Source organism: Amblyomma americanum, chromosome 3 (assembly GCF_052857255.1).
Source record: "Amblyomma americanum isolate KBUSLIRL-KWMA chromosome 3, ASM5285725v1, whole genome shotgun sequence".
In the NCBI taxonomy this organism is placed as follows: domain Eukaryota; kingdom Metazoa; phylum Arthropoda; class Arachnida; order Ixodida; family Ixodidae; genus Amblyomma; species Amblyomma americanum.
Window position 1 is genome coordinate 220,093,924 of NC_135499.1, and position 10,859 is coordinate 220,104,782.

General features: G+C 49.2%; 1 protein-coding gene across 4 annotated transcripts in view; it reads right to left on the bottom strand.

The window, feature by feature from the left end:
- Positions 1–9,140, bottom strand: part of LOC144126119 (AT-rich interactive domain-containing protein 3C-like) — a 270,128-nt gene extending 260,988 nt beyond the window's left edge. For 2 of the 4 annotated variants that reach the window (XM_077660080.1, XM_077660078.1), the window contains exon 1: positions 8,643–8,812. In XM_077660080.1, coding sequence (XP_077516206.1) covers positions 8,643–8,678 — 36 coding nt within the window. In that variant the 5' untranslated portion in view covers positions 8,679–8,812. Of the gene's footprint in view, positions 1–8,642 lie in introns of all 4 variants that reach the window. The other 2 variants (XM_077660077.1, XM_077660079.1) reach the window with 2 other exon arrangements.
- Positions 9,141–10,859: the final 1,719 nt, after the last annotated feature.

Consider the following 10,859-nt stretch of genomic DNA (forward strand, 5'->3'; position numbering starts at 1 on the left):
ATCGTTGGACACCTGAACCGCGCCGTATGCAAAGGGATAAAGGAGGGAGTGAAAGAATAATAATTGGTTTTTTGGGGAAAGGAAATGGCGCAGTATCTGTCTCATATATCGTTGGACACCTGAACCGCGCCGTAAAGGAAGGGATAAAGGAGGGAGTGAAAGAAGAAAGGAAGAGAGAATTGCCGTAGTGGAGGGCTCCGGAATAATTTCGACCACCTGGGGTTCTTTAACGTGCACTGACATCGCACAGCACACGGGCGCCTTAGCGTTTTGACTCCATAAAAACGCAGCCGCCGCGGTCGGGTTCGAACCCGGGAACTCCGGATCAGTAGTCGAGCGCCCTAACCACTGAGCCACCGCAGCGGGTAGGAGTGAAAGAAGAAAGGAAGAACGAGGTGTCCGTAGTGGAGGACTCCGGAATAATTTCGACCACCTGGGGTTCTTTAACGTGCACTGACATCGCACAGCACACGGGCGCCTTAGCGTTTTGACTCCATAAAAACGCAGCCGCCGCGGTCGGGTTCGAACCCGGGAACTCCGGATCAGTAGTCGAGCGCCCTAACCACTGAGCCACCGCAGCGGGTAGGAGTGAAAGAAGAAAGGAAGAACGAGGTGTCCGTAGTGGAGGACTCCGGAATAATTTCGACCACCTGGGGATCTTTAACATGCACTGACATCGCACAGCACACGGGCGCCTTAGCGTTTTTCCTCCATAAAAACGCAGCCGCGCGGTCGCACGCACGCATCTCAGCGGTTTGGTTTTTTTGGGAAAGGAAATGGCGCAGTATCTGTCTCATATATAATTGGACACCTGAACCGCGCCGTAAGGGAAGGGATAAAGGAGGGAGTGAAAGAAGAAAGGAATTAAGAGGTGCCGTAATGGAGGGCTCCGGAATAATTTCGACCACCTGGGGATATTTAACGTGCACTGACATCGCACAGCACACGGGCGTCTTAGCGTTTTTCCTTAATCAAAACGCAGCAGCCGCGGTCGGGTTCGAACCCGGGAACTCCAGATCAGTAGTCGAGCGCCCTAACCACTGAGCCACAGCGGCGGGTACGCAGCGGTGAAACAGCTTTCCCGTTACAGTGCAACAAACTGCCACTGATGACACAGTGTCGCTGTGCGCGCCAGTGATGTTGGCTCGTGACGTTGTCGGAGGAGGACGCTTTCGTCCTCAGAGGTCGAGGTCGCTTTAGCGACTTCGTCCGAAGCTAAGAGCTTTTTGGTATTTGCTCTTGTACATTCTGTAGGGGCGGTAGCTTTAAACCGTGGTAAGGGTAGGAAGGCTAGCGGAAGTGTGTGTGCCGAAGGTTTTTGTGTAGGAATTTTCGCGGGCTTTTACGTTACGTAATCGGCCGGACGATGGGTCGGCAAGCTAGGAAAGTCAAGGTGGACGGGGAGTTAGTGCAGTGCCAGGAGTGCGAGGTTGGTGCTATTTAGACGAGACCGAGTTCAGGAGCTTAGCCGAGGCAGATGGGGCTAGCTTCGCGTGTAAGCGTCTTGAGGAGGCCGTTCGGACGTTTTAAGGGGAATGGACAGCTAGGATTAAGGAACTCAAAGGCGACCTGAAGGTGGAACGAGAGGAAATGATTAGGCAAGAAACTCGGGTTGCCGAGTCGCTTAAGACGGAGGGGGCTAATGCCGATCTGTTGGGAGAGAATTGTGGGCGAGCTGAAAGAGGAGCGGGAAAAGCGGACCCAGCTAGAAGAGCAGGTAGAAGCGCTCAAGTCGCGGCCGGCAGGGCACGCCGGTTCGGAGCAGTGTCAGGTGGGGGACGAGGCTGGTCGATCCTACAGTGCTGTAGCGCAGCAGGCTTTGAGTGGGAAAGACAGAGAGGTAAAAACGGGCACGGAGACTCGCGACGGTAGTGTACGGCGGCGGGAGAGATGGCTAGTGCTATCCGGAGGGCAACAGTCGCAGTCAGGAAGCGAACGGTTAGAGCGGAGGAGGGTTCTGGTAGTCGGTGACTCGAACGTAGCGAGGGTTGAGGGAGGCGTTTTGACGGCAGTGAAGGCGGACATGGGTGCAGGTGGAGGCCCAGTCAGGGAAGTGCATGGTGGATGCAATGGCCAAAGCCCAGGAGGTGGTGGGGGGCAGCATGGATGGCGAACACCTTGTCGTTATCCACGCTCGTCTCAACGATGTGCTGAAGGGGAGGAGCCATAATCTCGAGAAGCAGGAAGAAGTGGGGATGCGTAGGCTTAGAGACCTCTGAGAGTGTGCATGTGACCATATCCACAATCCCAGAGACAGTCTAGCAAAATGGAAAGGAGGGTCGTTGAGGCTAACTGTGTAATTAGGTTAATGAGTGGACGACTGGGATACAGGGTAATGGAATGGAAGCTAACAGGGACGTGTACGAAGCCAGCTCCCACCCTTTTGCACAGGATGCCATTCACTATGGTGGTGCCACTGGCAAGAGGGTGGGTAGTAGGATAGGTCGCCAGGCAACAGCTTTTTTGGGGCGACCCAGAGCTCTGAGGGGACCAGTGCAGACAAGGAAGAACCAAGGTCAAAGAGACGATGGAACCATAGGAGAAGGAATAGACACAAGCGCCAGGGCCAAGTTAATTCAGATATAAGTTACATTAACATGCAAGGTGGCAGGAATAGACAAAATGGGAGGAAATAAAGAACAGTTAAGGCAGGAGGAATTAATGGTATATGGTTTAGTGGAAACGCATCTTAGAGACATGGAGCAACCACCCTGTAAACCAGACTACGCATGGGAATATTGCAATAGAACAAAGGGCAGCAGAATGGGGGTTGGAATTGGGGCATTCATTCATAAAAGTATGAATTTTCAAAGGGTTAAACTGGGATGCAAGGAACATTTATGGCTAAAAGGAAAAGTGGCAGGGGAGCAACACTCCTTGGCTTTGTATACCTGTGGACAGGAGCTAATGCCAAAGAGGAAAACAGGAAACTGTTAGATATTGCAAGCGACATTGATGAGCTAGGAGGATAGGGCAAGATAATTATATTAGGCGACATGAATGCACACATAGAAGACCTGGATGGGTACACAGATTCGACACGAAGCATGCTGCTGGATATGTGTGACAGGCATGATTTAGTTGTATGCAACAGTACCGAGAAGTGTGAAGGGCTCATAACATGGGAGGCAGGAAGTCTGCACTCTATGATAGATTATGCACTAATGTCACAGAGGATGTATAATAGATTAGGGGTAATGAGCATAGATGAACATGGTTCCAGAAGTCTCGGTAGTGACCACCAACGTATAAATTTGAGTTTCAGAAGGGAAGCCAATGTAGGACTCAAGCGAGATGAACAAGCAGAGGGGAATTTTTATTCAGAAAAGCAATTGGAAGCAGCAGCCAAACAAAGTGAGAACGTAATTTTGGAAGATAATGACACAGAATGGACTTATACCATTCGATTACTTGAGCTAGAGCTAGCTAAGGTGCGCAAGTCAAGCCAAAAGGAAAAAGATGCAAACACAAGAGTTGGTGGGATGAGGAGGTCAAGAAGGCGGTAGAGAAACATCAGGAACCGTCCAGAGAACACAGATTCCAAGAAGAGATGGGAACCAGAAGCTGAAGTAGACAGAAAATGGGATACCTTGAAAAGCAGGGAATACCTTCATTAGAAGGGAAGCATCCTATTTGATTAATAAGAAAATTAGAAGAAAGGGTGCCCAATGAATGTCAAAAGTATAAAAAGGATAGAAAAGCAGCTCAGAAATTCTGGAAACATCTAAATACAATGAGTAATAAAACTAGGCTAGAGAAAAGGTTTATTGTTGCAGATCAGGATATTCGACTAGAAGGGGATGAAGCATTGAAACACATAAGAACAAGGATGACAGAAAATTTATCGAAGGAGGATAGACCAGTTACTGCAATTGCTTCACTTGAGCAAAGAGAGTGGGAAAGGGCAGAGAAGAAGGTTCCTAGTGGCACATCGACAGGACCAGATGGTATTCCGATTATGTTAATAAAGAAGCTAGGACCAAAATACCAGCAAACATTAATACAGGTACTTAATAAAATGATAGCGGATGGCAAAGCCCCCTATGAATGGTGATTAATTAGAATGACCATAATATATAAGGGAAAGGGGGACAAAGCTGACATACGTAGCTACCGTCCCATAACAGTGACATCTGTGGTTTACATGGTGGTGATGCAGATTATAAAGGACAGACTGCAGGCTTGGGTGGAGAACGAGGGGGTGCCAGGGGGAGCTACAATATGGGTTCCGGAAACAAAGGAGGCTGGAGGACAATCTCTTTTCATTGACGCAGTCTATAGAGATTGCTGAAAAGGAACACAGGCCCCTTTCGCTAGCATTTCTGGGTATTAGAGAAGCCAACGACAACGTTATTGAAGAGTATTTGTGGGATGTACGGGGCACATTGGATGTGGAAGATGGAGTAATCAATCTTTTGAAAGATATAAAGGTACCAGAATGCTTATAAAATGGGGAAAAAATGTATCAGGGCCTATAGAGATACAGCGGGGGCTTAGGCAAGGATGTCCACTGTCTCCTTTGTTGTTCATGTTGTACCTGCAAGGGTTAAAGACCAAGCTAGAGAGGAGCGGACTAGGCTTCAACCTTTCTTTTTTCAAGCAAAGGATTCAACAGTCATTACCGGGACTAATGTACGCAGATGATATAGTGCTAGAGGCTGACAACACGGAACATTTGCAGAAGTTGATAGACATTTGTGGTACAGAGGGATATAAATTAGGTTTCAAGTTTAGTAAGGAAAAATCTGCAGTCATGATATTTAATGATGAGGGCGGCGAGCATAGAATACAGGAGCTCAGGCTAGAAGTAGTGGATGAGTACAAGTAACTTGGGTTGTGGATAAATAACAGTGCTGAGTATCTGACAGAGCATGAAAAATGTGTAATGAATAAATCTAGCAGGAATGCAGCTGTTATGAAAAATAGGGCACTGAAATTACAATAGGCATGAAGTGGTAAGAGGGATCTGGAAAGGGGTGATGGTTCCTAGCCTGACTATTGGCAATGCGGTCCTGTGCATGGGACCAAATGTTCAAGCAAGGCTGGAAATTAAACAACGGGGAGTAGGGAGGTTAGCTTTGGGAGCACATGGCAATACACCAAATCAGGGGGTGCAGGGTGATATGGGATGGGCACCATTCGAAAGCAGAGAAGCTAGCAGTAAGACAGCATTTGAGGAGCGATTGAGAAAAACGGAGGAAAAGCAGTGGGCAAGGAAAGTTTTCAGATACCTGTACATAAGAAATGTTGACACGAAATGGAGAAAGCGTACTAGAAAATTGACAAGCAAATATCCGGACAGTAGTAGGAGGGCAAATCAGCAATTCTCGGTTAAGAAAAAGGTTAAAGAAACAGAGAGAGCTCTGTGGAAAACAGGGATGCTGACGAAATCGGCACTGGGAACATACCGGACCTTTAAACAGGAAATTGCCAAAGACAATATCGATGATAATTGTAGGGGAAGCTCTTTGTTGTTTGAGGCCAAGACTGGAGTTTTGCGGACTAAGACGTATAGAGTCAGGTAACACGAGATAGACAGTTTGTGCATTGCGTGCGGAGAAGAGGAGGAAACGGCTGAAGACTTGATACTTTTCTGTAAAGTGCTCCACCCTACAGTGGAAAGCAGCGGGGCTGATTTATTCAAGGCATTGGGGTTTAAGGACAGTGAAGGGAAAGTAGATTTTAAGCGGGTAGAAGTAACCAAGCGAAGGTTTTCCGATTGGCGGCTAAAATCAAGGAAAGAGTAAAATTTCACAAGTCATGGCTAGGTGGCTTGAACCATTGCCCGATTTAAAAGGGTTCAGCCTCATCCATCCATCCATGATCTGACAGGCAGCTTTGCATCGATCTTGTCGATCTAGCTGACTGCTTGTCTCGTGAAGTGCATCATGCCAAGGCTGACGACAACACCGTCCGCACAACTAGAGGAGTACGCACAACCCTTGTCAAGTACTGAGGAAAAAGAGAGGGAAATACAATAAGCTGAAAATGAGAGTCAACACGGTCATGGCGGATCATAACGACGATGCCAGAATCGCTGTGTCGCACCATCTGCTCCTGTGCCATGGCGACAGTGTTCCCGCGCAACTTCCTAAGAATTCTTTTAAGCTATCGCCAAGTTCTCCCTCGTCGCAAACAAGGTAAGCCAGCATTTCAAATCGCATCTGCTAGTCGTACGTAAAATCAGCTCTTACGAACTTAACCCCAAAATCAGTCTTCTCACGAGCGTTGCCATGATGTGCACAGCCCTGGAAGAAGAATTTGATGAGTGTTGTGGGGGACTGTTTGCATGGCAGCGTATATCTGCCTGGTCAAAAATCTGCGCCTAAAATTCCCGATTTTTATCATCATCTAAAAATCGCCATGGTGGAGCGACTGTTGGCACAATAATCGCCAGGCTAATGCAGCCAGTCGCTTACAGCAGCCTCAACGCAGTCATCATGCACATCGCAAGGTCCTCGTGGCATTCTAAGAGGCGTTCAGGAGCGCGGCCAGTTGATTTACGATGATGAATTTTTATGGAGCAAGGGCAGCTCTAGGCAAGGAGGGCCATGGCACAAGATATTTTCGTTGACACAGTGTGCAGTCAAAGAACCATTTCCCAGAAATGGCACACCAAATATGCCCAACACCACGCAATGGGAAAGCTTGTACCCATTACCGGTGGGTATTAGGTGGCACTGGGATCGAATCCAGCACCTCCACACATGCTAGGCCTATGCTCAAACCACTACAGTAGGATACAACTTCACAAAACAGCAGCTGATTCGAAGACTGGTGAAGGAAGTCAAGGGAGGGGTGAATTTGTGGGGGAAATATAGTCAAAATAAACATTTTAAAAACGAGATAGGGAAAAAAAATTTGGAGGACGCTTAAGCTTCCTCTTTAAGAGTGAGACGCGACAGCGTGTTGCAGCATTGCCAAGGTGTGCACGGAACGCCATCGCCCGTTCCGCGCGACGCGTGGCCCCTTGGACGATTTAAGGAAGGGTGGATGGATACGGCTGAACCCTTTACATCGGGCGGTGGCTCAAGCCACCTAGCCATGTCTTGTGAAATTTTACTCCCGTCTTGCTTTTAGCCACCAATCAGATAACCTACGCTTGGTTAGTTCTAACCTCTTAAAATCCACTTTCCCTTCACTATCCCTAAGCCCCAATGCCTTGGGTAAGTCAGCCCCGCTGCTTTCCACTGTAGGGTGAAGCCCTTTACAGAAAAGTATCAAGTGTTCAGCCGTTTCCTCCTCCTCTCCGCACCTGACTCTATACGTCTTAGTCCGCAAAACTCCAGTCCTGGCCTCAAACAACAACGAACTTCCCCTACAATTAAGAGCGCTGTCCACGGAGATGCGTCATTTTTCGGTCACGGCCAACGCCGCCGACGACACCGGCTTTTCTGCGACACGAGCTCCTTAACGCTGTCGCGTTAATAACAAGGGGGAAATCATCGGCTAGGATGCGCAAGCTGCCGCCCGATACAAAGGGCAAAGCCATCATCCATCCAGTGTCCCGTATTACTGCGCTGACAAATCACAAAAATGAAAAAAAAAAACAGCTTTCTATTGTTTTACTGTATCAAACAAGCCAAAGGAACAAAAATCCTTGAACTTATAATTTCGTCTCGTGATTAGCTTCCTGTTTAAGAAGCAAGAAAAGCTTTAATGCTTTAAAGTTAATTAATGCTGTTAAAACATTACAAGCGGTCAATGTGAATGAGCCCTACAAGCGTGCAAAATTCCCCGATAGAGGCACACGGCGGGTACAAAAAGCAAGGTTTGATAAGAGCGGAAAAGCTTCCCCCGCAAGGCATAAAAGGGTCTGCGATGTTTGTTTCAAGGTAATCTGGAAATTACCGTATCACCCCAGGACGCCTGCGGATGACAAGTAATCTACTGACGCTGCACCAGATGACCGGAAATTACGGCGACCAAAGCTAATCGTACTACGATCGAAATAGTCAAACTTGCTGCGGCTGCCACCGCGTCAAGGCACGAGCAAGTCACTCGCGAATCTGAGAGACGCAGAACCAAAACAGCCGGATCGCGTCGATGAGTGTTCCAAATGCGTGCGGCTAATCGACCGCGTATCAAAACGAGCGCCAGACAGCCCGATAAAAATGACAAAGCATGTCGCTCCCTTTACACACTGCAGACAGGAGCGTTGAACTGTCCGAGTATGCCTTCTCTCCGCTAATCAAACTGCGCACAGCACGTGCATGAAGTCAGAATTGGAATCAGGCGAGCTGCAGCATTGACGGCACTTCGCAAGTCTCCGTCCATTACGGCATGTCGTTAAGCGAAGTGACAGATAGATACTTGAGGTCGTACCCTTAGTCGTTAACGGGCGAGCACCGCTAGGTTGGGCGCCTGAGCCTAAAGGAGAAAAAAAAAACACGAAGTGAATAGACAGTTCTAGCCCCACCGTACGGTAAGCACGGTAACTGCTACCGTACGGCTAACGGTAACGCGTTACCGTATTTACCGAACGGCTGCGCTAAAACTGTCTAATAAACGCAGGACGGACCGAACAGCTGCCGAAGTGTGTACACAATGCGTCTTGGATTCGCGCGAGAAAACTGACTGCGCATTCACTACAAACGTATGCAGTACTACACCGCTCGCAATATCGCACCGAACACACTCACCATGCTGCCATCCATGTCGTCCGATTCGTGTTCCATCCGGAAGGCTGGAAGCGGGATGCGGTTTTTGACACGAATTTTGGCAGTTGGGGGGGTCGCGGGTCGGGAAGAATTACCAGCGACACAGGCGAAGCGCTGGTTGACGCACCGTTCCGCCGATTCACCACCCACTATGACGCCAACACAAACTCGGACCAAGTGCAGGCGAGCGTTGTCAACAGCAGCACACAGAGCCGAAATCGAGGAGCCTCGTCGCGGTGTACAAACACACGCGTAGCCGTCACACGGTGGCCCAGTCCAAGCCGGTCACCAACAAACGGTGCATACACACACCGACGCACGCGCCTTCTTCTCAATCCAAAGGTAGCGGATCACATGGGTCGCCGGCGTGCGCTGCGCAAAGCTCGCCAAGGAGGGAATGGTGGCGGCGAGAGTCGTCCAACTGCATCGAAGGCAGACCACGAACAAACCGTGCGCCGCGGCGACGCGTGCCTGCAGACTAGTACCGTCATGCACCGCGTGCCCCGCAGGCTGCCGCGCGCACTCGGACGAGGGAAGGGGGGGGGGGGGGAAATGGAGTGGGGGTGAGATTGACGATGACGCTCCGCCCTGAGCGCGCGCCGATTGGCGCGGGTGCGCGCCCAATCGGCGCGCGCGGAGATTCTTTCTGCTATGATAATTAATTGCCTGATCGTCAGCCGGTAGTAGTAGTGGCGGTCGCGCGCGTTGGTTCTTTCTCGGCTCCGAGTGCCTTTCCACTCCGGCGGGCAGCCATATTGTGGTCAAATTTGAGCGCGCGTGCGGAGCCGAACACTGCCTGCCTTCGAGAGAGCGCCGCTCTCGTTGTGGAGTTCGCTTCGGGGAGCGCGCTTGTTTGCGTGTTGATTGCCGTTCCTTCCCTGGCACGCTGTGGCAATTGTTCCGCTCTTTGGGTTTACCTTCCGTGATATAAGCTGTCTGACATAAGCTGTCCAACGGGGGAAGCATTGCGTATTTTGCTTTCATTTTTGCTGAGGTAGCCCATATATACCCGTATATGCAAGGCGGGTGGTCTTCTCTCCTGAAGCGGGGCAGCTAAAAGCAGATCCCCGAGCTCTTGTCTTCCTAAAGGAAAAAGCTGTTTTATAAAATAGAGAGGGCAGTGTTCATTTGGGGAATAAAGGATTATTCCGAAGAGAATTCGCGAAGCGTATTTAAAAGTGAACAATAGTTCCCCAAGTTCCGCCAAGTTGCTTTAGAGTGCCCGATATATAAGAAATCGCGTTTCATCAAGTCACAGCTGTGCCGAACAAGAGAATGAGCCTACTCAAGTCACTACACCTGAGTTAAATTTAACCGGCCGCCTACCCAGCGAAATACTGGGAATGTCTGGATATCAGTGTGCAATCGCAGGATGCCTCGATGAATATTCTTTTGCAATCGCTGCATGTCGCGCCATCTCGTGGCCGGACAACGAAATGTTTTGAATGCACAAAAACCGCCTTAGATAAGTTTGCTATATAGGGCACTACTAAGTGGATGGTCATCATGGGTACCAATAAGAGGGTATTATAAAGAATTTAACGCTAAAATCTCGCGCGTATCACATATATGCCGGCCGACGTTCGCTTTCGTTTGTCATTATCGGAAGCGATGGATTCGGCCCTCACGATATCGCCACCGGGCGACTTGATATAAGGGGCATATGGGATACTCTCAAGCAACGTGTTGTTCCACCCGTAGTTTCGGCAGGCCACAGATCACAACGGGCCAATAGGTTTCAAGGTGACAGACACGCAGCCAGAATTTTTTTCGGGAGGGCCCCCGATGGAATTTATTGTACCAAGGGGGGGGGGGGGGGGGGGGGCACGGATAACGAGAAGAGGCCCACAACCGCCGCCATTTACGGCGGAGTCGGTGGAATCGTGGCTGGGATCACCTCGCAGAAATAAGCCTCCATTGACCAATCCACACATTTTTCTCAGCTAAACGCTAGAATAAAGAGCAGACACTTTACGGGTCATTTATTTATAGGCAATAGCCATTAACCAGCTTAGTAAAGCTTGTTTATAGATACTAATATCAGCAACTCTGTCGCGCTCTCGTCTTTCTCAGTAAACGTTTATCTTTGTACATTACTTTGAATAAATTTACCTCTGTTTTAAAACATTTGCCTTTCTCATTTCTGCACCTACAATTTTATTGAGCGCACCTGCAATGAGAAACGAAACACGCTCGATT